Here is a 25,489-nt window from a genome sequence, read left to right on the forward strand (position 1 = left end):
CCAAAAGGGGAAAAGGAGTTCAGCTAGCAGAACTTATTTTCATAAACAGGTTAACCAAATGAGAATGTTCATCAAAGCCAAGCAGAAATATTTTATGCTCTTGGAGGACTAGTTTCAGACTTAGTTTAGGAATAGCTACTGGGACAAAGCTTGAGATAGCTCCTGATTTCTGAAACTTACCCAAATCCTCTGAATCAGTTTTGATCCATCTTGGTGGGTGATTTTTAAATAAAGTGATGACGGGAGAATAAAAATCAGCATATTGGCAGAAGTTACCCCTGTGGCAAACCAAGCACATAGATTTTGTTATAACAGACTAGTTGATGTGACCCACAATAAAAGGCATTTCTTAATCAAATATAATTTGAATACTGTACCTACAACTCCAAAAATATCCTTCATGGAAGGTATGAAAATAACTAACAAGTTAATGATCGCCAGAAGGATCACCGTAACCACAACGTGACGGCACAAGTGAAATTTGGTTTTTCTAGTAAGCTCAAATATAGAAGAACGCACCTGTAAAGAGGGGGAAAAAAGAGCTATTGAAATCAAAATTTGCATAGTTTCCCATACTAATTCCCTCCATGGTATTGTAAAAGGCACTTAAGATTTGCTTGACTCCAAATTCATTCTAGAGAACTTAGGCTTCAATCCTAACACCACTTACTTGGGAGTAAGCTCTTTTGAATTCAACAGTATTTACTTCTGAGAAAACGTGGTTAGGATTGCACTGTTAGACATGGTAATGTGTTTGTGAGTATGAGAGAGAGAGGACATACTATCTGCATTTCCACCAGATGCTATTTATTACAGCTGCAGGCTTTTTATGTTAACATCATTTGTTCTAGTGTCAAAATTAATTACTCTTCTGCCAGGGTGAAATTCATTCTTCCTCTCATAGAGCTTAGCAAATCAGACTCACAACAGGAAAGGATGAACATTTTCCTGCACCAAGATATGTCACATTTCTGCCTTCCGCTGCCTAACTGAGCCCATACTGTGGAATGGGATAGTGCCCACTTAGGAATTCACAGGCACTATCCTGCATTAATTTATTTGCTTTTTAAATGAAATTTCTATGCTGCCCTTTATCCAAAGATCATAGGGAAGCTTACAGTATAAACAAATACAACAATATAAAGAATAATAGCAAACAAAAGCAATACCCCCCCACACAGTTTAAAAGGCTACGGATTGCTTAATGTAGCCAAAGCCCTGTAAGAAGATGAATGTTTCTGCCTGACACCTAAAGATAGGTAACAAAAGTGACAAGCAAGCCTCCCTGGGGAGAGCATTCCACAAATGGGGAGCCACTGAAGAAAAGGCCCATTCTCGTGTTGCCACCCTCCTGACATCTCATGGAGGAGGCCCACAAAGAAGGGCTTCAGATGATGATTGCAGGGTCTAGGTCAGTTCAAATGGGGAGAGGCAGTTCTGATCCACTTAAGGGCAATCAGGACAGATTCTGCTAGTTATCACCTGTCTCACTGCCCAACAGTTTCCCTGCCTGAGCTGACAAGAGCTGGTCTTGGAGGTGGTGTTGAGGACTCTAGGACTGCTAGCTATGGGGGTCTTCAACATCCATGCCATGATCACTGGCTCTGGGGTGGCTCAGGACTTCATGGCACTGCTATTGTTTACTTGCACTTTTTCTGGGGGTGGGCAGGGGGTTGATTTTAAACTGTAGGCCACCGTCAGCAGGACCAAATCTAAATGAATCTATGCCGCAATCTGATAGTTGTTCCTAGGAAATGGTAAGACATCTCCAAGTGAACAGGAGCCTCAGACTTACAGTGAAAAATAACACTGGGACTGTGAGGATGACTGCAGCTATGACAGCAACACGGACTGTCAAGATGAGGATGTCATCTTTATTCTGATACTTGTGAAGCAGATCTGACGACACGGTTTCTGCAGGGAAGACAAAGAGAGAACTGTTCCAGCAATTAAGCAATTAATTCATAGAAGCTGTCACTTGGCAAGAGCCACCTCAAACAACAAGTGATTAATCTGCAGGCAACAGGGATGGCGGTGGAGCAGGCTGGATCGAAAACAGTGTTTTAACTCATGCTCCACTGAACCGCAAAGATCAAATTCGGCCTGAAACCTGATGTACACTTGCCAGAGAGTAAGTCTCATTCATTTCAGTGGAGCTCAGTTCCCAGTTGTGCTAATGTCCAGTGTGGGAGTCAACCACCAATCTGCCTGGGCCTGAACTCAGCGAGGAAGTGAGAGGGAAAGAGCCCAAATACTTGGAGCATTTGCTTCAGTTCCCATTTTATTTGTAAGTACAACAGTTCTCACTCACTGTATTCAAATTAATGGAATGTTAAGAGATTATTCTGAAGTCTAGGGACCACCAGGGGCTTTTGCTCCTGGGGCAAAATTGGAGTGTTGAGAGTGCTGTGGACCTTTGGGGAGAGGGGAGAAAGAACCCATGAAATTATGATGCAATTTCAGGAGGATCTATTTTTACTAGATCTGATGTGTGTTGTGTGTGCACGTCCTCTCTCCCTCCCCCCCTCTCTTTTCTCCCCTACTCTCTCTCCTTTGACTCCCGTGACACCTGACTTTTTCTTCCCCTTATTGTCCCAGGTAACTCCACTCTCCCTCCTACCCACTCAAGAAAGAACCTGAAGCTAAAGTATGAATAGTAGGTTTTCCCTGCTCCTTTCATATAATTGGCTGGGGGGAAGAAGCAGATAGATTGTCAGGTGAAGCAAAGGTGCTACACTTGCTTCCTGGCAGGTGGGCCACAGTTGCTTACCAGAAGGGAGAAGGGTGAGGTTGCAAGGAGATCAGTGATGTGCAAATGCACTGACAGATCCCATCTGGCACTTCTGAAGATGCATCTGCACTGCACTGACCTCTCATTCCTTTTTCTTCTTGTTAAGCAACAGCAAGCGTCCAGCTAAGAAGCTAGGATAACTGCTCCATCCCTACCCAGTGGGCCCAGGCAGATGTTCCCCCCTCCTAAGAATGAAGTGACTGGGGACAGTGCTCTGGTTTGTGCACTTCCTTGCCCCCAAACACTTGGGAATGCAAGTATGATGTCAAGGGCCAAGGAAATGCCACTTTCAAATAAGCAGAAGATATCTCAATTTTGACGTTACCTTCTGTGCACAGTGAGGAAACAAGAAAGCAGCACCTCAACCATTTACAAAATTCAGAAAACAGACAGAAACAAACAAACAAACACACCTTTTAGTTTCTTTTTCTCTAAATGTACTGTAAGGCAGAAGAGGTGAGTAGCCAAAAATAGTCACTTACCATAAAATGTCAAATAGCCAAAAATAGCAGTCAAGAAGTACATGACAAACATGGCGAAGAAAGAGATTCTTGAAACCATCTGCATTTTCTTCTGCGAACGACTGAAAAAAGAAAAGAAAAGATGGGGCAATGGGAGAAGTTATGGAATAATTGGTATTATACTTGAATGTATGCCATTTAACAGGAACAAGTCTGAGATCTCAAGGAGGAGCATTGTAGGGGAATGGTTTGGGGTAAACAACTGTCCACACCATACCACTTCATTGTCCACCTTCTTGAGAGGGTAATTATTTATAGGTGGTATAGAGGGCTGGTTTATAGGTGGCTTTCCCTATATGTAAGGAACCATTACCCTTTTACTTAAAAACAAACACAACAATTAAGGTTTGAAGCCCACACAATTAAGGTAAAAAGAGATAACAATGGCATTGTGGTTTTTAAAGTTTACCGAAGACCAGGAAAACAAATCTCCAATTAATTTAGGGAGCCCTTGAGTCCTGTGTGGGGAGTGGTAATTTCCCCTCTCTCTGCTACAGAGATTCCAACAGAGTATCAAGTCCAATCTAATAAGGAAAGGTCAATGTGGTTTGCTTTCATAAGGCGCTAGGTTCAATAACTAACTCTTCTTGTTTTAGAGATAACTAACACTTTTGGTTTCTAGGAAATAGCAGTTCAGGGCAGGGCTGCCAGCCACTGTACAGACCACCAGACTAGATGACTTATTAGTCTGCCTCAGTTAAGCAGTTAAGGAGTCCACTATCTTTGTATAAATGCATCCATTATAGGAACATTGAACAATTATAGAGGTGCCAGCTCTAGCTAGAGATTCCTGGAGCACCAACATTTTGAAATGATCCTGAAATCTATGTAAGGTTAAGGAGTTTTTATATGGTCCACACATTCACAGAACAGAGGAGGCCCCAGCTAATCTCAGAATTCAGCAAACTTTTGCCTTCCAAATGCTCTTGTTAAGTAGCACCGTGTTGGCAGCGATTCTTCTTTCTTTTTGAAAATGGAAGCTAGTATAAAGCATATAAGATTGAAAGCTCCAGAAAATAACATTGACAATGCTGTTAGCTCCTGTACCAGATATAGCTGCCTTTGAGACAGACACCAGTTATTGGCTGCGCTCTGGCGTTGCATCGTATAAAGTGATTGTTCACACTGTTTGTGTCTCTGCTAACAGCTGTGTAGATCTAAGGAGAGCCCCATATTTGTTATGTTGCCACCCTCAAACCCACTGGGTGAGCCAAGTTTTCCTAGATGATGAACAGGTCCTGCTGCTTTTCTCAAATTAAAGTTCTTTTCTCTTAGCAGTGCAGAGTGCAACTCAGTACTAACGCTCTTACAGACAAAGCAGTTTGCTTTAATAACAAAACAATGGTTTCTCTCTTACTCTTTAAGTTCACAGTAGATTGGAAGGACCGAGGGATGGCACACAAATGCAAATGTAATGGTAGGCAAAGCGTACACGGTCTGTTTGAAAAACAAAAACAAAACTATGAGTCAGGAGGGAGAGACGTAGTCCCTCCAAATGTCATTAAGAAAATCGTCATCGTTTCCAATATACAAGTTTGAATATTCTGTGCTCTTCAACTGGGATTGTCAACGTTTTACTCTGGCAGGGTTCCTGGTTTTTTTATAGCTGCATACCATGTGAAGCGGTGCCCAGCGCTGCAGTGCAATGACTGGGGAAAGTCCCATGAAATGGAATGGAATCCAAAGGTTCCCTTGCTCTGATGAAAGGTGCTTTTCTGTTTGTGGATGGAAACCTTTGGATCCAACCTACTGCATTTTGCCATGATTTGAAACCTTAGGAGCTCTGCCTAGAAAAGCATGGCTTTCATGGGACTGGGAACACCTGTTAAATAACAAGCATATACAATGATGTTTGAATACAAGGGAAACTATAGTGTTGGTGTTGCTGCTAATATGACTATTACATCTGATTGGCTGCACATATTTTCCTTTGCAATCTGCTGTCCAGAATTATTGTCAAAAATTCCCCCAGTTCTTTGAACTCTTCAACCTTGGAAACAAAACCTATGTAAAAATGCAATTTGCTCTGGTTGGAAAACTTGCATTTGTCTAGGATTTCTTACACAATCTAGCTGCTGGCATGCGGAACAAAATGACAAAATGGTGTGGAAAGAAACATACCTTGGAATTAATGGTGACATACTTGGGTTGGCACGTATCCACATAGGCAATGCTAGAGTTTGGAGACAGAGATGCGGTGGCATTTTTCTCATCCAGACGACAAGGAATTTCAAATTTCTTGTATACAACCTGGGATAAAGGACCACCATTGAAAAAATATCCAAAACAAATGGCTTGATGCTGGAAGTTAATAATTTCATTCTAACCGAAACACCAAGCAAAACTTACCACTATGAGAAAAAATACCATGCAAGTCAGGGAAAATCCACTGGTGTAGCCGAGATACCCTGAGATAAAATCAAAGGAAAACTTATCCAGCAACTCATTCACATTTATTTAACTACTAAAAGGTTAAATGTTTTAAGTTCTGGTGAATAATATGGAACATATTCCAATAACATGCGGGGAATACCTATGCCACTTTTGTCGCAAATGTTTTTCAAAGACACTGGCTTTCAGACAAAGCCAGGAGCAGCTGGCAGGGGAGTTGACCTGACCTTCTGTCACCCATGTTGCCTGTGCTTACCAGGAGGCAGAGGAAGAGGCAGCAATGAAGTCAGCATGGTGCAAACACACTGATGAGAGCATCAGATTGGTTCTTGCTATACGTTTATAATGGAACAAGTTCCCTTCCACCTCACCCCCTCTCTACTTCTTAGTAAGCAGCAGCTATATGGGTGGCAGGTTAGCACCACCAGCTGACCAAATTGTTTTTTATTTGGTTGATTTATAGTTACATAACCAGGAGCAGGATGATGTGGCAGGTGTGTGTGTGTGTAAGGGGTGCCACCGAAAGGCACTTACACATTAATTATTATTGCTGTAAACCTAACTCCATTTACCACTGAATTCAGAGTAGACATGGTTAGGATTGCACTGTTAGTTAACTCTTCATTTGGATTTGGATTTTTGGCAACCATTTGTGTCACTCAAAAGGGCACAGTGCTTCTCCATGTTGAAGCAGGAGTAACACCAACGGTTCTGATAGCATATCTTTATATTTTTAGAATCCTGTCTCAAACAATTCAATCTTTGTGAGAGGAAAGATGATTCATTAAGGAGCAAACATCAAGTAGAATTACAGAGGGTTCTTGACTGCAAAAGACAATTTTGTTGTCACATTCTTATCCTGTCTTCAAATGCACAGTGAAAAGTCTATGAGTTTTTCCCTGAATGGAGAAATCCAGTTAAATATCATGTATTATACGGTGAAAAACAAATGGGCATTTTTCAGTGCACTAGTTTGGCTTCTGGAGAAGGAAAGGTTGTCTGGAGACATGGCAGCAACAGGCAGCTAAAAGCTGAATTGCTGAGGCCTCGTACAGAACAAGGAGTGAAGGGTTGGCAAAAAGCGAAACTGTGGAAAGAGGGTTCTGGAGCCAGGCTTGGTGAGTGTCAAAGTCAATTAAAAATATCTTAGACTAATGAATGTCCCAAGGTGTTTACTAGTCTGTGCTTTATGTAGAATTGCTCACCTTTTCTTAAAGGTGATGTTTAACAGAACCTTCCCTTATTTTAGGAACAAAATATATTGTCAGGGCTGCCTCAGGTCCCAGCTCACAAGAGACCAACGCCAAGTCCAGTTTATATACAAAGATGTTTATTGCAGTGTATTGTACGCTCCACAGCCGAGGCGCGCAGCCCCACGTCTGTTACGCTTAGACCGCTGAAGTCCCCTCTGAGTCAGTCCCTCCTCTGCACCACTTTAAGAGGCTTGTGCTGCTCCACCTCTTCCTTTCCTTCCTTTTCCGCAGGGTCTTCCTGCCCCCTGGGGTTTCGCCCCTCCTGGATTCCCCTGACGCGGAATCCCCAGACAGCTCTTCCCCCCTCCTGCGTGCTTTGGGACCTGGCTCCTCCTCCGGGCTCCCTGTTCTTCCGTGCGCCTCCACATTTGAACTTGGCGCGCGTTCGCAACCTCTAACCTTCCTCTTGACAGTTACACTACTCCCTGCACTACTCCCCTCCCTTTCCGGGAGGATGTCTTGCTCCGATCTTCCCTCCCTCTCTGCTTTCGGACCTGCTTCCCCTGTCACACTGGAATCTCCACCCCCTTCACTGCGCTCTGGCGGAGAAGCCGGTCCCGACTCCCAGCTCCCACTTTGGGTTCCCCCGCTGGTCCCCTGCTCCTGACGAGTCCCCCCTGTGACTCCCCTTGGCCTGACCACAGGCGCCCCCTTCTGGGAATCCTCCGATTCACTTGAAAGACTCATGGAATCCCTCAAGTCATTGTCATCCTCTTCCTCGCTGTCCTGGGATTCTTCCCCCTCGCTCTCCGTCTCCTCCCTCACCTGTGCCTCTGTCCCTGAACCCCTGACATATATGTTAACAGTATTTTTAAAAGAGGGAGAGAGAAAGAGGGAGAGAGACTAGCCAACTTTATTTACATTGCCTCAGGGGGAAAGAAATCTTTTTTTGGCCATAATCAGTGTTCAAAAATAGAAAATACCAAGCGAAGACATTATTTTGTCTCAGGTTCAGACAGCCAGATGTATTCAGACAGTACTAAATTGTACCTTAGGCTTCTTATATTATAAGGTTCCCTGTGCATAGTTTATTCTGGAGCTAAGGCATATGCTTGAAACAGAATGTGGCCTTCCATGATTGGAATACACCCTGAATATTAAGTCTAAGAACCATACTTCAAACTGAAAAAGGTATCTATCCTTACCTAAATTTTTAAGAAGACACAAGGGAAGGATTATACAGAACGTCACTGTCACGACAAGAAGCCTCCCATCCACGTACCAGGCCCTGTAAAACATTTTCAAAAGTGACAGGATAGCATCACTTTTTTTTTACCCTGAATTCTCATATTTTTATGCAGTTGGGATTTTCCCCACCCCCTATTAAGTGACTAGTTGCTCAAAAAGATACTGTTTCCAAGGACAGGTATAAGTAAACAGCTATTAATATGAAGTTGCCTTTCTTGAATCTCAGCCACAGGAGTCTGCAAACATCACTTTTTCGTGGGAGTTATTAAGAAAAGGATTGCCCAAGTGCTAAGAGCTATGCCAGGGGTGGAGGGGCAAAGCCATGCCAATTGGCATTAGACCTGCCTCAGGCTGTCAACACAGGAAAGGTTTGCTCAACCAGGCAGACAGACATTTTGCAATATGTGATGGCCATAAGACAACATGCACTGAATGAAAAGCCCTTGCTTCTAGGCGTATGATGTCTATTGTGATAAGCTGAGATATGAACAAATCTCTCCCCCCCCCCCCGTCCACATATGTGGTCTCTTTGCTCCTTTGTGTGAGTTAGCAAACAAATCAGAAAGTCTCCTATTAACTACGGTTTTCTGTTTTGTCTGAACTGGGAAACTCAACAGCTTCAGAACAAGACAGAATATTAAAGCAATGGTTTGGAGTTAAAATCCATATTCTAAAGCTGTTAACCATAGTTTCCTGGTTTGAGTGAAATGGGAAACTGTAGAAAATGGAAGACTTCCTGGTAGGTTTGCCAGTTTGCATGAAGGAAGGAATAAAGCGGCTGCAAGTGCAGGCAAAAGGCTCGTTGATATCTCAGCCTATGAAGCAGAGGGGTGATTGTACAAACTCTCCCATTAACTCATTTCTCTGTACCAGGGTAGCCAATGGGGTGCTCTCCAAATGTTGTTGGATGCAACTCCCATCATCCCTGACAAATGGCTATGCTGTCAGGGACTGATGGGAGTTGTGGTCCAACAATATCTGGAGAGCACAATGTTGGCTACCCAAGCTCTATACTTTGCAAACGGACCACTATGGAAAATTCTGACTGCTGCTTTTGAGCAGAGAAAGCCTTCCAGTCAGGTATTAGAAATTGATGCTGATGCTCAGCTAACTTTTATTCAGGGTAAAAAGGTAAAGGTAAAGGGACCCCTGACCATTAGGTCCAGTCGTGACCAACTCTGGGGTTGCGGCGCTCATCTCGCTTTATTGGCCGAGGGAGCCGGCGTACAGCTTCCAGGTCATGTGGCCAGCATGACTAAGCCACTTCTGGCAAACCAGAGCAGCGCATGGAAACGCCGTTTACCTTCCCGCCGGAGCGGTACCTATTTATCTACTTGCACTTTGACATGCTTTTGAACTGCTAGGTTTTTCTGGGTAGACCCATTGAAATTAATGGCCATGACTAACTAAAGTCTAATAATAGGTTTGCTCTTAAGTAAAAGTTAGTTGAATACAACTGCTCAGTTTGTCTCTTTAGCACACTGCTGGAGGCTGATGGGAATTGTAGTCCTAACCTCTGGAGGGTACCAGGCTGGTGAAGGCTGATCTAGCATGAAAAATATATATCTGTGAGTGGTTTGCCACTTCCCTAATGGAATTTTCTGTTTAGTTTTGTATTGGGATATATTATATCTCAATGGTGCATTTCCCCCCCAAGAACTTGAATAATAATGCTTTGTTTATTATTATAGAGTTTTCAAAAAAACAAAACAAACAACTGAAGCAGCACAGAATAGATAACTTCAGGCTTATATTTTGTTTCTTTTTATTTCTCTGCCTTTAATAATCCCATAAGAAGTTGTGACGTAACACCTAGCATTCAGAACCAGCATGACAGCAGCCTATAACATTTCTAGCACGGAATACTTTTGATAAACCCTTGCCTTAGACCGACTAACCAATTAGTCCAGTCAGCAAAGCCACAAATTAAACTTACGAAAATGTTTCTTCTTCTCCCATAAGGAACTTTATGGCAGCAGGTAGTTCATTTTTAACTATGAAGAGATAGCTCAGCATTGCTGGGGAAAACAAGGTCTTGTTAGAAAGGGAACATAGTCAGTCATGATGCCAAGACACTGCCGTGTGCTTGGTTTTTCTCTGTGCTACCCTCAGGGCCAATTCAAATGAGTCTTTTTGTATATTCAGCTATGATATCCCCAAGTACAAAATATACACTGTGGGTGGGTTCAGAGATTAATATTGGTGGTCCAATAAACTGTGGTATGTGGACATGTGAACGAGTTGTGAGATTGAGGGTTCCCTCTTCCTCTTCTTGCACACCCAGTTGCAGAGAAGAGTGCCTACTCTGTTAAATTGCAGTATCCCCATGTTATCTGGATGAGGAAACTATGGTTTTAAGTGCTTCCAGCAAGCCAGGATTGCAAACCAGTATCAAGCTGTGGTTTGCAATTCTGGCTTGCAGGTAGCACTCAAACCCAGTGCAGATATTACTGAAAATAAAGGGAATGCAGGAATGCTCAGGTTGCTTGCCCCTTTTCCAATGGACCAGAAATGTTATGTCTGAACCTGCCCTCTGTTTGTGTATCTCACAGGGATGTCTAAATGACACATGCCTTTATTGTCAGTAGCTTATGCCTTTCATATATGCTTCAGAAGTGGCCCAATTCCCACTCACCATCTGTGTGCATTTTAAAGAGACAAGTCACTCAAAAGACATCATTTGAAACTGAGACACACAGCGTAAGTTTTTTTGTACTCAAGTCAGGAACCATAACGAAGTACTAAAGGTCTCATTTGAAGTGGCCTCCAGGCTTCAGTCTATGCATTGAATATAACCCAGGGATAGTCCTATAGAAATAGAATAACTGGGCCGGCAAACTCACATGATGTTATTAACATGACCCATACTAGGAAAGGGTTTCCAAAAAAAAAGGGTGAGGGAAAGGAATTGCTAGACTTCCATCTATCTTTGGAAGCATACTGGTCTCTTTATTAGAACTGGCAGAAGGAGGAGCAAAGGCATGTGGGCAGAAGGTGAATCCAAATAGCCAAGACTGCAGAAACACTAGATATACTTCCTAACGCATATTTATTACAATGCAGCGAGAACTTAAGTTTGAGCAGAGTACAGTGGTACTAGGGAGACTGAAAATGCCAAAAGGTCACCTTTAAGCACACAGCATTTACCTCCAGTGTTCTGAAGAGACGTGGATCCAAAAACAATAAACTTCCCCGGGGTGCCAAAGATTTGCTCGCCAAGTTTTTCATAAACCATGCAGCCTGGTTAAACCAAGTTGGAAAAGAGTCATGATATGATACAACAATGGCAAGTCATTTACAGTTCTCGCACTTTAATCTACACACACACACACACCATTCATAATTCTGTGTTCATCTCTGTAGTCCATCCAGCTTATCATGCATTTTCAAAATGTCAGAAGTTGTCACTTATACTTAGAGAGGTGGAGTTCAAAGCAAAATGAAATCTCCTTGCTCCTACCCCCTTGACATTTGTAATGCTTCTGTTCAAACACTTCAGTAAGCTCCTTTAACCTGAATATGTTTGGGCAAATGTACATATCTGAAACAGCAGGAAATTGAATATCGAGAGTTCTAGGAACAAGTGGAACACCAAGCATTGTAAAGCCCAATCATAGCATTTGCATCATCATAATTTTATTTTTGCCAGGTCATGTAACTAGGCAGATTGAGCTCTATGACCTCTCAGAGTATAACCACCAAACTTTTCTTTTTATTTCACTTCAAATTCTTTCTTAAAAAATTCATTTTTGGATATAATCTTACAATCTGAGAATAAAATATTTAAAAGGGTGAAAAGTTAAAAAGAATAAAGAAGAACATGATACAACACAACTCTTGGGGCACAATAAACCACCGAACATTAGAAGAGCTCTGCTGGATCTGATCAACGGTTCATCTGGTCTAGAATCCTGTTTCATACAGTGACCAACCACATGCCCCAGGAAGTTCATAAGCAGGGCATTAAGGAAATAACCCTTTCGTGTTGTTGATCCCTAACGGGTGCTGTTCAGTAACACACTGTACAGAAAATGAGAAAACCTTCCTGTTTCCAACAATGTTCGCTTCCTTTGACATGCTGAAGGATCTGCAGTCAGATCAAGGATACATTTGTTTAGTGTTAGCCAATACATAAGAACACTTTAAGTTGACATGGCACCAGCAGTAGGAATGTTCCTTTATCTAGCCTAGGAAATCGAGACACTACATGCACTTCCTTTATGCACTGTTGTCATTTACACTGTGTCTTTATACCCTCCATCTTCTGGTACTTTGTTAAAGCACAGGATGGGGAGTTTCGAGGCAGAAAATGCAATCCATCAAGAACTGGTTCTGCTCTGTTTCCTGCAGTCTCACCTGAGTCTGTTTCTGCCTTCATGAATAGAAGGCTCGATTATCGCTTCCTTTGACACACTTCTGCAAGGCTTCAATTTCTCTGGTGAAGTAAAGTGCATTTAATGTTTTCTATTGTATTCAGGACCACTACTAAAGTTTCCCCCCACCCGCACTATTATAGCACTGATGGGGGGACGGGACAAAAACATTTATTTTATTCTCCATATACTTCACCCTGTCACCTTCATTGCTATTGAATTGTACAACGTTCTTATGAATTACCTGTTTCCTTTGCACACAACAACAGGAGGTTTATTGAATAAATAGACAGCAACGTCACTGAAATCAAAAGCAACCTATAAAAAAAGGAAATAAGAAAGAAAAATATATCATCGTTATATAATAAGCCAGGTCCTGTACTGCACTGAATTTGGAACAGTGGTAAAAATATTGTTTCAGCCACTGGAAACAAAATGACTCAGTAGTGTCCAGGTGACAAGCAAACGGAATGAATGTTAAGATATTTCCTGTAAAAATTGATAGTTTAGAACAGGCATCCCCAAACTCGGCCCTCCAGATGTTTTGGGGCTACAACTTCCATCATCCCTAGCTAACAGTGGTCAGGGATGATGGGAATTGTAGTCCCAAAACATCTGGAGGGCTGGGTTTGGGGATGCCTGGTTTAGAAGAACTCGGAGCTCTAAATCACAGGCCATTCATCTTCCTATGGAGTGATCTAAGGCCTGGGTCTATTAATTTTTTTTTTAAAAAAAATACATTGGTCAAAGGGAGGGAAATTATTTTACGCTTTCCAAATGTTATCTCCATTCCTGCAAGAGCCTATGCAGAAGTTCATAAAGCAGAGAATTCATGGGATGTGAAGTTGCCCTGTTAAATTATTGTTTACATCAGCAAACTATCTGAGAAAGGAATGTTGTTGACTTGAATTATAAGTATAAAACCAATTAAATTGCTTATTTAGAGTATTGCTGAGTGGCTAAACTAATTGGCTGACAAAGATTTTATAGTGTATTTCCATCAGTTTTAGGTTATTTGTCTCCAGCAAATTTGGCTGCATGATCCAAGCAGAATATATTTAGAGTTACAAACCTTGTGTAGTGTGTCATCACCCCCCCTCCACCCCCCAAAAAAGGAGGTGGGGGGGAGATGTAGTGGTGGTCATAGCAGTAGGATAAAGGCTGTCTTTGTGCCTACAGAAATTTCCGCAACATCCAAAATATTGAAGATTCGTCGCAAAATTTTGTGCCTGAAGTGTGGGGTGAATTGGGAAATGCTGTCTGTCCGTTTGTCCATCCTTGTTTAACCCAGAGCCCCATATGGATTTATTGGGGAATTTTAATACCAGAATAATTATGAGATTTTCTGACCCCCGTTTAGCCCTCAGAACAGGATAGCCTTGCATTAATTGGAAAGTCAATAGCTAAGCTACACTGCCACCAGAACTTTTAAATTTAATTTTCAATTAAGGGCTACTGTTTTGGCCAAACTCTCTATCCATATAATGAATGGTGGTGCGTTACCTAAACTAGGCTTCCTAGGAAAGCTGTGGAATGCTCTCCGCTGGGAGATCCACTTGGCACCTTCCCTTTAAGGCACAAGGAAAAACATTTTTATTCTCTTGGCCATTGGCATTTAATTCTCTGCCTATTTTGGGTGAGGTGGTGTTGAGTTGGATTTGCTCTTTTATGCATATTATTGTGGCTTAATATGTTTTTGTTCTGGTTGTTATATTTGTTTTTCATGTTTGTTTCTGCAAGTCACTCTGAGTTCATTTTTGTGTGTGAAAAGGGGCCTTATAAATATAATAAACGAATAACAGCAGTGATATGGCAAGAGAAGCTGTTTATTTTCTTTGTACATTTTTATAGACATAGGGAAAATCACCACCCATATTTTGTATGGAACTGAAGTGTGGGGTATATAATGGAAGCTATAGTTTCTAAGAGCTCTTTTGTGTCTTGCAAGTATTATGGTATGAGCCAATGTTGGGCCTCCTTTTATTAAGGCCTGGGTACAGACGGCATTGCTCATGTGCTGGCTAATGCTACAGCAGATGCTCAAAGCCAGACTCTCCAAATAGTCTCACTCAATAAATTAGTACCATAAATTGGACCAAGCAGTATAAAGCTCTTCAAATGAATATGGTATGAAAACGGTGCGGTGGTTAGTTACAAATGCAGCTATATTTAGTACCTTGATGCAAGCCACCAAGATAAATTAGTCTGAATAGACAAGAGTCCTATTAAGAAAATGTTTAAATATATGACACAGCTGGGAGTTATATGCTCTTGTAGTGATTTCCATTCAGACTATTGTCCTTTGTATTCAAGCAAGGAAATGAATAATGTCCCTGGCACATCTGTCAGATGTTGTTAGACCACTTTGTATGGCCACTTTGGATAAGCATCATTCCTGCGGAATTTCTCTAAGAAAGAAAACATCCTCTCCCATTAGCAAAATCGATTCTAGTAGCAGATAATGGTTGTGTTCAGATATAATGCTAAACCAAGGTTTAGTATATCAGAAACAAGCCTAGGCAAGCCTCAGGCTTTCATACTCCTCCTTCCCCTTCCCTCCACTGGAGCAGCTGGGAGGATGAAATTGGAAATGTTCACTTCCATTCCCAGGCTAGCCTCTATTTGATCTCCACATGTCTACCCAGTTTTACACTTGAGCTTGTGATTTGTATCTGTAATTGTATTTCATTGTATTGATTTGCATGTTTATTGGTTTTGAAGAGACCTATGAATAAATGAATGTAGGTATTTCACCCCCCATCCAAACTAAGAACTGTGGTTAGTGTTAACCACGGTTTAGAGCAAGCTTCCTCAACCTCGGCCCTCCAGATGTTTTGAGAGTACAATTCCCATCATCCCTGACCACTAGTCCTGCTAGCTTGGGATCATGGAAGTTGTACGCCAAAAACATCTGGAGGGCCGAGGTTGAGGAAGCCTGGTTTAGAGAAACAGGATTATAATCCATGGTTTCCCTAAACCTTACTTAACTAATGCTTGTCTGGGTTCAGACACAACAAATAGCCACTGTTCATTGAAGCAAAAGCTTCTGATCTCCTCCCTGTGGCTGTGCTATATGAACAAATGTCTTGGTGGGGAGCATGTGGACCCTGAAGCTCATGCGTGTAATGGCGAACCATAGCTTAGCATAATATGTTAGTACTGGATCTCTAAACTGCAAGAAGTTGTACTATGCGGGGTTGGGGGGAACCCAAGCCATGATACGGTCTTTCCTGAGTTTTCAGCACATTACCTAATGGCTGAGCAGTTCTTTAAATAAGCTAACAAGAACTGCTACTAATCATGTTTCTGTTCAAGCCATCAGTAGCTGTGGCCAGTGTTTGAATTGGATAGGAAGAAGTCTCTGGTGACTCGTCCTTAGTCACAGATGTTTATTCAAGAGCCCCGAGTCGTAGTTTCTGCAAAACAGTAATGTGGTTTCTAGTCCTGAGCTCCCCATGGCAAGCCCAGGATGGTCTTTGCAAGTAAAAAGGGGAACAGGGAACAATATTCTAATCTGCTGTCCTTCCTTGCCCTCAAAATCTGCTGCAGGTTGCTATGCATAAACTTGGTATTTTCCACGGCTTCCAATAAAACAGCATGAACAGATTGTTTGCTGTATGGGTTGTGGTTGAGACAGGCTGACTACTGCCAGTACCAACCCGGGGAATGGTATGAAAACATACCAGCAGTAAAAATGAATGTATTGCCAAAGATGTTGTTTTTGTTTCAAGCCCTTCAGATTGTGGACAGACCTGAATGTTTTGGTAAGTGGCAGAAGGACATTTCGAAGTTTGTTTGGCAGGGCAAAAAGCCCCGAATAAAATTTAAAATTCTAACTGATGCAAAAGAAAGAGGGGGATTTGCCCTGCCAGACTTAAGGTTATACTATGAAGCTGCAGCCTTCTGCTGGTTGAAAGATTGGCTGCTTTTAGAAAATACTGATGTCCTGGATCTAGAAGGGTTTGACAATGCTTTTGGGTGGCATGCATATTTGTGGTACGACAAGGTTAAGATTCATAAAACATTCAAAAACCATATTGTCAGAAAAGCAATATTTATGGTCTGGACAAAATACAAAGACTTATTGGAAAGTAAAACCCCGAGGTGGCTTTCACCAGTGGAGGCCAAGGCCCGAAAAAAGCCCAATATGGAGACTGGCTGGTTGAAATATTGGGAAATGCTAGAAAAAATAGGTGACAATTGGAGGTTACAGAGCTATGAAAAAGTAAAACATAAGGTGCAAAACTGGTTTCATTATGCTCAAATCCAAGAGATCTTTAAATTGGATAAAAAGATAGGATTCCAGGTGGAAAAATCGAAATTAGAGACAGAACTGTTAGAACCAAAGATAAAGGTACTTTCGAGAATGTACAACTTGCTGCTTAAGTGGAATACTCAGGATGAGACAGTTAAATCCGCCATGATAAGATGGGCTCAAGACATTGGGCACAACATCATGTTTGATGACTGGGAAAGGTTATGGACCACCGGTATGAAATTCACGGCATGTAGTGCACTGAAAGAAAATATTTTGAAAATGATATACAGGTGGTACATGACCCCAGTTAAACTTGCTAAAATATACCATTTGTCTGACAACAGATGTTGGAAATGTAAAGAGGCGGAAGGGACATTCTTTCACCTCTGGTGGACATGCCCAAGGGTAAAGGCTTTCTGGGAAATGATTTACAATGAGCTAAAAAAGGTATTTAAGTATACCTTTCCCAAGAAACCAGAGGCCTTCCTTCTGGGTATTGTCGGCCAGAATGTGTTAAAGAAAGACAGAACCTTTTTTATGTATGCAACAACAGCAGCAAGAATACTTATTGCAAAGCACTGGAAGACACAAGATTTGCCTACTCTGGAAGAATGGCATATGCAATTGATGGATTATATGGAATTGGACGAAATGACTGGCAGAATCCGAGATTTGGGAGAAGAGACTATGGAGGAGAACTGGAAAAAATTTAAGGACTATTTACAAAGATATTATAAGTTATTTGATTGCCAATAATTTGCATAAATTGAAAAACCAAGCTCCAGCATCAAGATTTTTTAGATTGAAAATTAGGTTTGGAACTTAAAAGACAATTACTGGAAAGTATTAATAATATGTTATGTTTATTGTAAAAGTATTGAAAACAAGATACAATATATTGAAGTTGGATGCATAATAATTGAAAGTTACAATAAGGTATGAAATAAGGTAACAAATTGCTGACATTATTAAACTTAAAGAACGCAGTTTCGGAGGGTGTGGGGAAGTCCAAATAGGGAATGGGTTTTTGTTTTTGTTTTGGGTAAAAAAAGAAAGGAAAATATGTTTCTTGTTTACACTGCATTTGTGCTGTTTGGATTGTATAAAATTATGGAAAGAAACGCAATAAAAAATTTATAAAAAAAAAAAAGAAAACATGAACAGCGCCGGCTTTCTGCAAATTCAAAACATGCACCGCGGAGCTGAGAAAACTCTGCAGCACCCAAAGAGCTCTCATGTTTCATATGTTGGATCAGGGCTAATAAAAGCATTCTTGTCAAAAACCACTGTTAAAAAAAATAAATCCGCAGAACTAATTTTGTGGCAAATACATCTGTGAATATATACGGAGCATTCTCTTTAGTTGCTTGTTGTCTATTCCACAAATGGAAAAGAAAAAAGTGTGCAAGTGATAATGCCGTTTAACTGGTTCACAACACACAAGGCTTCCCTCAAACAGTTTCAGCATTTTTAGCATCAATGTACTGAAGTTAGAAAAATGTTCTTCACCCGATTCTGAGGGATATTAAATGTGTACAAAGCAAATGGCTCTTACTTCCTGCTAGCAACGCAAAGGTGCTGCTTCTCACCCTGTTAAGTGTTAGATGGCATTGTACCTATTAATGAGAACAGATAAGAACGGGCTATAGGTGTGAGGGAGGGTGGAGATTTAAGATTGCATTCATAACATTCTGAGGTAACTTGAGGAGAACAGGAAAAAGACTGTGTCAGGTTCAAAGCCATTTTGTGTTGTCTTAACCTTTTAGTGCTCTTTTGCACTGGAGAACACATTACAGTTTCCACAGTGCTTTTCTCGGGGAGGGGGGGGGCGCAGGGGTACGCATACCCCTAAACATTTTGTGAATCTAAGTTTGGCCTCATTGAGGGGCAGTATTTGAATATGAGTAGGAAAATGAAAGTACCCCTAAACATTTTTTAGGGGGAAAAAAGCACTGGGTTTCCAGCATTTCCACTGATCACTGTTGCTGTAAATTTCACGTCTGCTTGATGCATAGAGATATCTCTCCGTTCTGTGTAACAGGGCAATTCAAACTGCCAATCAGCTATGCTGGAAGGGATCTGGACATAGATGTCAACGTTTCCCTTTTCTTGCGAGGAATCCTATTTGGAATAAGGGAATTTCCTCTGGGTCTGTTTGCTGCTTAAAGGTCCAAGAGAAGGCCAGAGTTTTATTTTTTTGGCCAGTCAGCAACTTTTGGTCATTTTTTTTATTGTTAAACTGGGTAAATACTAAAGTTATTCTCACTTCCCTCCCACCATTTCTCAGAATACTGGGCTACAAATGAAATGTGGTTTTTGCCAAGACCTTTACCTCATCATCTATCTGAGCCCTGTTCTCGAGGTTGCCATAGTCTTTCGTCCGAGAGCAGGCTGGCTACTAGCTCCTCGCCCTCAAAAGCAGTGTTGCTCATTTGTGTGAGTCACCTGCAGCTGTCTGTTCCACAGGGTGATTTCCTGTGGTCGAATTGCTCTTAGCTTGCTGAATATTTGTTACATGAAAAATGTAGCATGACTTGCCAGACCTGTCCTTACATCTGCTTTTGTATAGCTTGGGGGCTGAAAAAATGGGGGGGGGGGGGGAGAGAGCATGCACAAGGCAAAGAAGGACCCTTCCCTCCTTGTTTGCTCTCCTTTTCCACACAATCTCTCCCTTTCCTCTCATCCAAATAGCCTCAGGCAGAAAGGATGAGAAAACAAGAGGAAGAGAATGGAAGGAGTCCTCTCTCTGCCCCTTAACTCACCCCTCTCCTGCAAGCCAAGCTGTTTTCACGAAGTGTGGCAACAGGGAAAAAGGAACAGAGAGGTAGTTAAATGGGAAGGCAGTAGGACTTCCCATAGCACTGCTGTCACCCGCAGGGAAGGATGAGGCAGTGGTGAACTTGGGGCTGCATAGGGGCACTGGTAGAGCCAGCCTAGCACTGCCACCAGGGTGCCCACACAGCCTCAACCCTCCCCATCCCAGCAACTGGCAGTGATGCTCCTGCTGGGAAGCTTTTACTAGAGTTTCACCCCAGCCAGGAGAGATGCTCCTGAATGCATGGCGGGCTTGGCTTTACCCCACCCTACGCACCCATGGCCAACCACCGAAAAGAGCTTCAGGTACCACGAGGGACAGTCAGCACAAACATTACATTTCTTCAGAGCAGAAAACACATCTGAAGACTCTCCTTGGCTGCCTTCAAGAACTGGGCAGTGGGGTAGGGTGGTTGTTGGCAGGAAAGAGTTCCTCTTTCTATTGAACAGGTTCAGGGCTGGATATTTTGCTATCTCTGGACAACCTCATTGACTAACCTCACTACTGCCCCCCCCCCCCAACCAATTCATTCTTTCACTCCCTATGTGATCTGGAAATGTGTGAATCACCTTGAATATTCTGGGTAGATTCTTGAGCTCAGTTTTTAAAAAAGCTTCATTCCAACAGCTGTAGCTCTAGTAACCCAGCTTTTGATACACTGCAATGTAGCCACAGCTTCCCTTGGAAACAAATATTTGGTGTTGTTGGTTTTTTTGGTTACAGTGTTAAAATAACTCCTAACATACATTTATCCTTGACTGCGAAGCAGTTTGTGGTTCCTTTGTAACAAATATTAGATACTCAACAATGACTCTGGGTACTGAGTAGCACATATTGAATTTCTCCAGTGTAGTACTGGAATTTATTTTTAAAAAACAATGTACAGTGGTACCTCGGGTTAAGTACTTGATTCGTTCCAGAGGTCCGTTCTTAACCTGAAACTGTTCTTAACTGAAGCACCACATTAGCTAATGGGGCCTCCTGCTGCCGCCGTGCCACCACCGCACGATTTCTGTTCTCATCCTGAAGCAAAGTTCTTAACCTGAAGCACTATTTCTGGGTTAGCGGAGTCTGTAACCTGAAGTGTATGTAACCTGAAGCATTTGTAACCCGAGGTACCACTGTAGTGGCAAAGGGTGCATTTCAGGTAGAAGCTCTCCTGCCCATGAAATAAACTATTAATTGTAATCTGGTTCACATTCATTTCAACAAGGCTTGCACAAGGCTCCTTCTCTCTGTAAGCTGTCTACACAGTACAATATGTATATTTACTCAGAAGTAAGCCCCACTGTATTCAAGAGGATTTATTCCCAAGAAAATGTACACAGGATTTCAACCACAGTCTGGTTTCTTCTCTATGTTCATACTAATAGGATGTTCTAAAATACTTTTTAAAAAATCAAACTTTATTAATATATATATATAACATGTCTCTGGAGCAGAAACTATTTTTATGTTTTTCGAGGGTGGACACTGCTCTACCTTTAATCTATAAAATCTGTCTTGTTTACAAGAGACATCTTTTTCAGGGAAGCTGTAAAACTGTGCTTCACAAAGGTGATTTTTTTTTAAGACTGTGAAGTTACTGCAATGTTCCTTTATACTCTTTGGCACTTCTGGAAGATTGAAAGAACCCGTGTTTCTAACACTTAAAGCTTAAGTAATTCACTCCTATATGCAATTAAAACTTTTCAGGTTTGCTCCTTCAGATGCTGCTAAGATACTGGAACTTATATAGAGGAAATATATTTTGCTCCAGATAAGAATTCTCAAATGATGAGTTAGGACCTACCAATGACCAAAGGCAAACATTATGGATGGATTGCAAAAATGCATCTAATAAGCATTCATTATTGGGAAATGTTAAAACGGCTATAATGTTTTCCCCACCCTCTCTGGCAGAATTGAATGAAATTTGCATGGTAGTCCATTATGAGGAGATGCAACCTGCCAAATACTGGGACAGCAGCAGCAGCGGTTTTTCCACAAGGACAGCCTTACAGCTTTGGGGGGTGTAAAAAAAAGAAAAAGGATTAACTTAATCTCCTCTAGTGTTTTGTTGGCAACTGGTTGGAAAATTGCAGCCAGAAGAGAGAAAGGAGTGCCAAATTGGGAGAGATTGGTCCAGTGGTTTTTGTGCTAAGCACCTTGAAAGTTGATTTGAGGGTAGAGGTAAGGAGCACTGGTATGGAAGAGTCTGGGGAAAACAATTCCCTCTGGTTACAAGCTTGACCTATCGGCCTCCTCCCTCTCCCTACCCTTGCACTGCTCCACCCATCCCTCCCCAAGTATTTTCCTGATATAGTAAGCCAGGCATAGGCAAACATTGGCTCTCCAGATGTTTTGAGACTTCAATTCCCATCATCCCTGACCACTGGTCCTGTTAGCTAGGGATGATGGGAGTTGTAGTCCCAAAACATCTGGCCAGCTGAGTTTGGCTATGCCTGTAGTAAGCTCATAATCATGAGTTTCACTTCTTTAAATCCTTTTTGGGGGGCTTGCAAATCACCAATGTTTGTTGGATTTTTTGAGGGGTTGGAAACTGTGCTTCAACTCTAGACAACTTTTATCCCAGTTCACTTCAGACAAGCTCAGAATTTCTCAGAGGCATCCCATTCAGCTTGGGATTTGTTTGAATCTGCTGCACATCCCTAGGTATAGGTCAAAGTCTAGTATAGAAAGTCTAGTATGAGAGCCAGCGTGGTGTAGTGGTTAAGAGCGGTAGACTTGTAATCTGGTGAACCGGGTTTGTGTCTTCGCTCCTCCACATGCAGCTGCTGGGTGACCTTGGGCTAGTCACACTTCTCTGAAGTCTCTCAGCCCCACTCACCTCACAAAGTGTTTGTTGTGGGGGAGGAAGGGAAAGGAGAATGTTAGCCGCTTTGAGACTCCTTCAGGTAGTGATAAAGCGGGATATCAAATCCAAAATCCAAACTCTTCTAGTATAGATTAATAGATACTGAACAAAGATAAAATCCTATTATTTACAATGTTTAATAAATGTTTGGTTCAGACACTTTCTAAAGGCACTAAATTCAGGAACCTGATGTTTCTCATGGAGAAACTTAAATGTAGAACCCTCCACAAATAACACTTGCAGGTTGAGTCTAACCCACTGGATCCAATGGGACTTGCTTTCAAGAAAGTATGTTAGGAATTGAAGCCTCTGTTGTTCATAGCATTAAAACATTTTTGCACCAACCTACTACATGTTTTAATTCAAAATATTATTATGGGGTATAATTTCACTGGCTCAGAACGAGAACTATTTCTCTGAAATGTGCTAGTTTTCAATGCTGTGATTTTAATATATGATCACCTAAACACAATTTCATAAAGATAGGTAACTGGGGTGGCTTACTCAAGATAAGGTGAAGGTGAAGGGACCCCTGACCATTAGGTCCAGTCGTGACCGACTCTGGGATTGCGGCGCTCATCTCGCTTTATTGCCCGAGGGAGCTGGCGTACAGCTTCCGGGTCATGTGGCCAGCATGACTAAGCCACTTCTGGCGAACCAGCAACAGGAATGAGCAACGGGAGCTCACCACGTTGCAGGGATTTGAACCGCCGACCTTCTGATCGGCATTCCTAGGCTCTGTGGTTTAACCCACAGTGCTACCCGCGTCCCTTACTCAAGAGTAGATCCATTGAAATTAATGAACATGTCAGGGCCATTAATTTTGATAGGTCTGCTCTGAGTAAAACTTAGTTGAACATCACCCCCAGAAATCACATAAGAATAATGGCATTTAATAGTGCATTTGTTCTCTGAGAGATGCTTTAGCCTTAGGGAAAAGTGCCATTGCTTCGGATTCTATACAATCTTCTGCCTTACTCCTACAGAAATAAATCTGAAGGTGAAAAAGAAGAAACTAGACTCCAGTGTGTTGGGCTGCCTGAATGCTAAACAGCTGCCTTTTAAGTTGTATGTGAATTGCACACTTATTTTTAATAGCTTATTTTATTTATTAAAACAGCATACAAATGGAGTATGAACATCAACACTCACTCCAAATTGATGTCTGTGTCAAAGTGAAAATTTACCCAAGGCCTTTTGCATGTTGATGACTTACGTAAACAGCAGGATTCCTGTGTTAGCCAACGCAAAGGCAAGACCTAATATTCCACTGCCCATAATGGCATTGCTGAGATTGAAGACAGACATTCCCAATGAAGTTGTGCCTGGAATCTGTACAGGTTGAATTAAAAGAAAAGAAAAGAATAAAACTTCCTATGGTTTGCAGCATATTTGAAAAGTATCCTATGTTTTTTTCTGAATATAATTTCTCATCCTGACCCTTTCCCTTCAGTCAGATAATTTGATTATTTGCCCACTTGGGTACAGTGGCAAGAGGTGAATTATTAGTAACTGAAAAGCCACAAAAGTAATTGAGAGAACATAGGATGATACCCAACCAAGTCATACATTCAGTAGATGCACTGAAATCAAATAAATTGAATATCACCCGTAATTTCACACTGAGGCCCCAGGAACCTGCCATTCATGCAAGATGTTCTAGCTGAACTCTTCTAGAAAAGGGTAAACTCTCTTGGGGGGACTTATGCTCAGGAAAGGCCTTAGAGGCATTGCCTACTGCCTGGGATTGCTCGTTGGCCTGTTGGACCTCCTCCTCGGCAAAGCCCCATCTACCATGTTCCACCCCTTTCCAAAGCTCTCCCCCTCCGGGATGTCCAGAGGCTTCCAAGGGCTGTAGGCCCCAAAAGCCAAAAGAAAATGGATGCTGGAAGAAGGGAAAGGAGAGATCTATGTAGCCAGAAGGAAACAAAAAAGCAGCAGATGGGGGAGAGGAAAGAGGATCCCGGAAAGACAAACAAATGAAGACAAAGGAAAATTCCTTCCTAAATGGTGTTCCTGCCTGAAGCTGCCGACAAGAGCAACATACAGTGGAGCTGGCAGGAAGCTGAGCTGGTGAAGGGGTTGCCCTGCCCACCAGGTATACCCTCATTAAAGTCTTGACTTCCTGCCAGTGGAGAGATGGGTGGTGACGTCCCACACAGGCCTTCCTCCAGGACAAGAGAACTCTGTACTTACAGAGACCTCTTCTAGCAAGGAGCTTAATCATTCACTTCAGTGGAACTCAAAAGAGTTTGGTGTGGTGTAGCAGTAAAATGTTGGGACTAGGAACATGAAGACCCAGGTTCAAGCCCTGACTTAGCCACATGAAGCTAACTGGGTGATCTTGGGTCACTCAATATCTTTTAGGTTAACCTACCTCACAGGGTTGTTATGAGGATAACATTCGAGGTTGGGGAGAATTGCGCACACTGCCTTAAGCTCTTTAGAAGGGAGAATATCAATGTAATAAATAAAATGTGGGTGAGCTGTTCCACAAACTGACGTGAACAGCAAACCTCTTGTTTGCAAAGGAGATCTGTGTGCACCTCACAGCTCCCACTGTAGGACAGGGGTAGCAGATATGTTTCCCTCCAGATGTTGCTAGACTTCATCTCCCAACAGCCCCAGATAGAATGGCTGGTGCTCGAGGATTATGGGAGTTGTAGTCCAACAGCTTTTGGAGGGCATCAGGCTGGCTCTTTGTGCAAGGAGGGGAAGGAGGGTAACCTACATATTCATCACATTTCTTCTTTTCCAAGTGGCTGTTGGTTAGACTTCTTCTGCTCTCGCGGTCTGAAATAAATTTACTGAAAAAGAACAAACAGGATTTTCTTTAGCATTACAGCATACACAGGAGGAACATACATTAGTGCTATTATAGAGCTGTAGCCGTTATGGAGTTGGTGTGTATTGTTTTAATTAAGCTACCTAGAACCCAGTTGTACAAGAAGGTTGGGCCATAAGGAAATGAATCATACAGATAACGACATGGGTTGGTACACACACAAAAGAAAAAACACACAAAAAGGGATAGGCATGAAT

The 25,489-nt window shown here is 42.0% G+C and overlaps 1 protein-coding gene across 2 annotated transcripts in view; it reads right to left on the reverse strand.

The window, feature by feature from the left end:
• Positions 1-25,489, reverse strand: part of SLC38A1 (solute carrier family 38 member 1) — a 46,472-nt gene that overhangs the window by 7,266 nt on the left and 13,717 nt on the right. The window contains exons 3-15 of one of the 2 annotated variants that reach the window (XM_028746255.2): positions 25,179-25,254; positions 23,664-23,779; positions 12,762-12,835; positions 11,292-11,384; positions 10,081-10,162; positions 8,102-8,184; positions 5,662-5,720; positions 5,434-5,562; positions 4,670-4,749; positions 3,274-3,374; positions 1,796-1,914; positions 378-519; positions 181-278 (exon numbers count right to left, since the gene is read on the reverse strand). In XM_028746255.2, the coding sequence (XP_028602088.2) occupies positions 181-278; positions 378-519; positions 1,796-1,914; positions 3,274-3,374; positions 4,670-4,749; positions 5,434-5,562; positions 5,662-5,720; positions 8,102-8,184; positions 10,081-10,162; positions 11,292-11,384; positions 12,762-12,835; positions 23,664-23,779; positions 25,179-25,254 (1,252 nt within the window). The remainder of the gene's footprint in view (positions 1-180; positions 279-377; positions 520-1,795; positions 1,915-3,273; positions 3,375-4,669; positions 4,750-5,433; positions 5,563-5,661; positions 5,721-8,101; positions 8,185-10,080; positions 10,163-11,291; positions 11,385-12,761; positions 12,836-23,663; positions 23,780-25,178; positions 25,255-25,489) is intronic. The other variant, XM_077934671.1, reaches the window with a different exon arrangement.

This window comes from Podarcis muralis, chromosome 10 (genome assembly GCF_964188315.1).
Source record: "Podarcis muralis chromosome 10, rPodMur119.hap1.1, whole genome shotgun sequence".
Classification (NCBI taxonomy): domain Eukaryota; kingdom Metazoa; phylum Chordata; class Lepidosauria; order Squamata; family Lacertidae; genus Podarcis; species Podarcis muralis.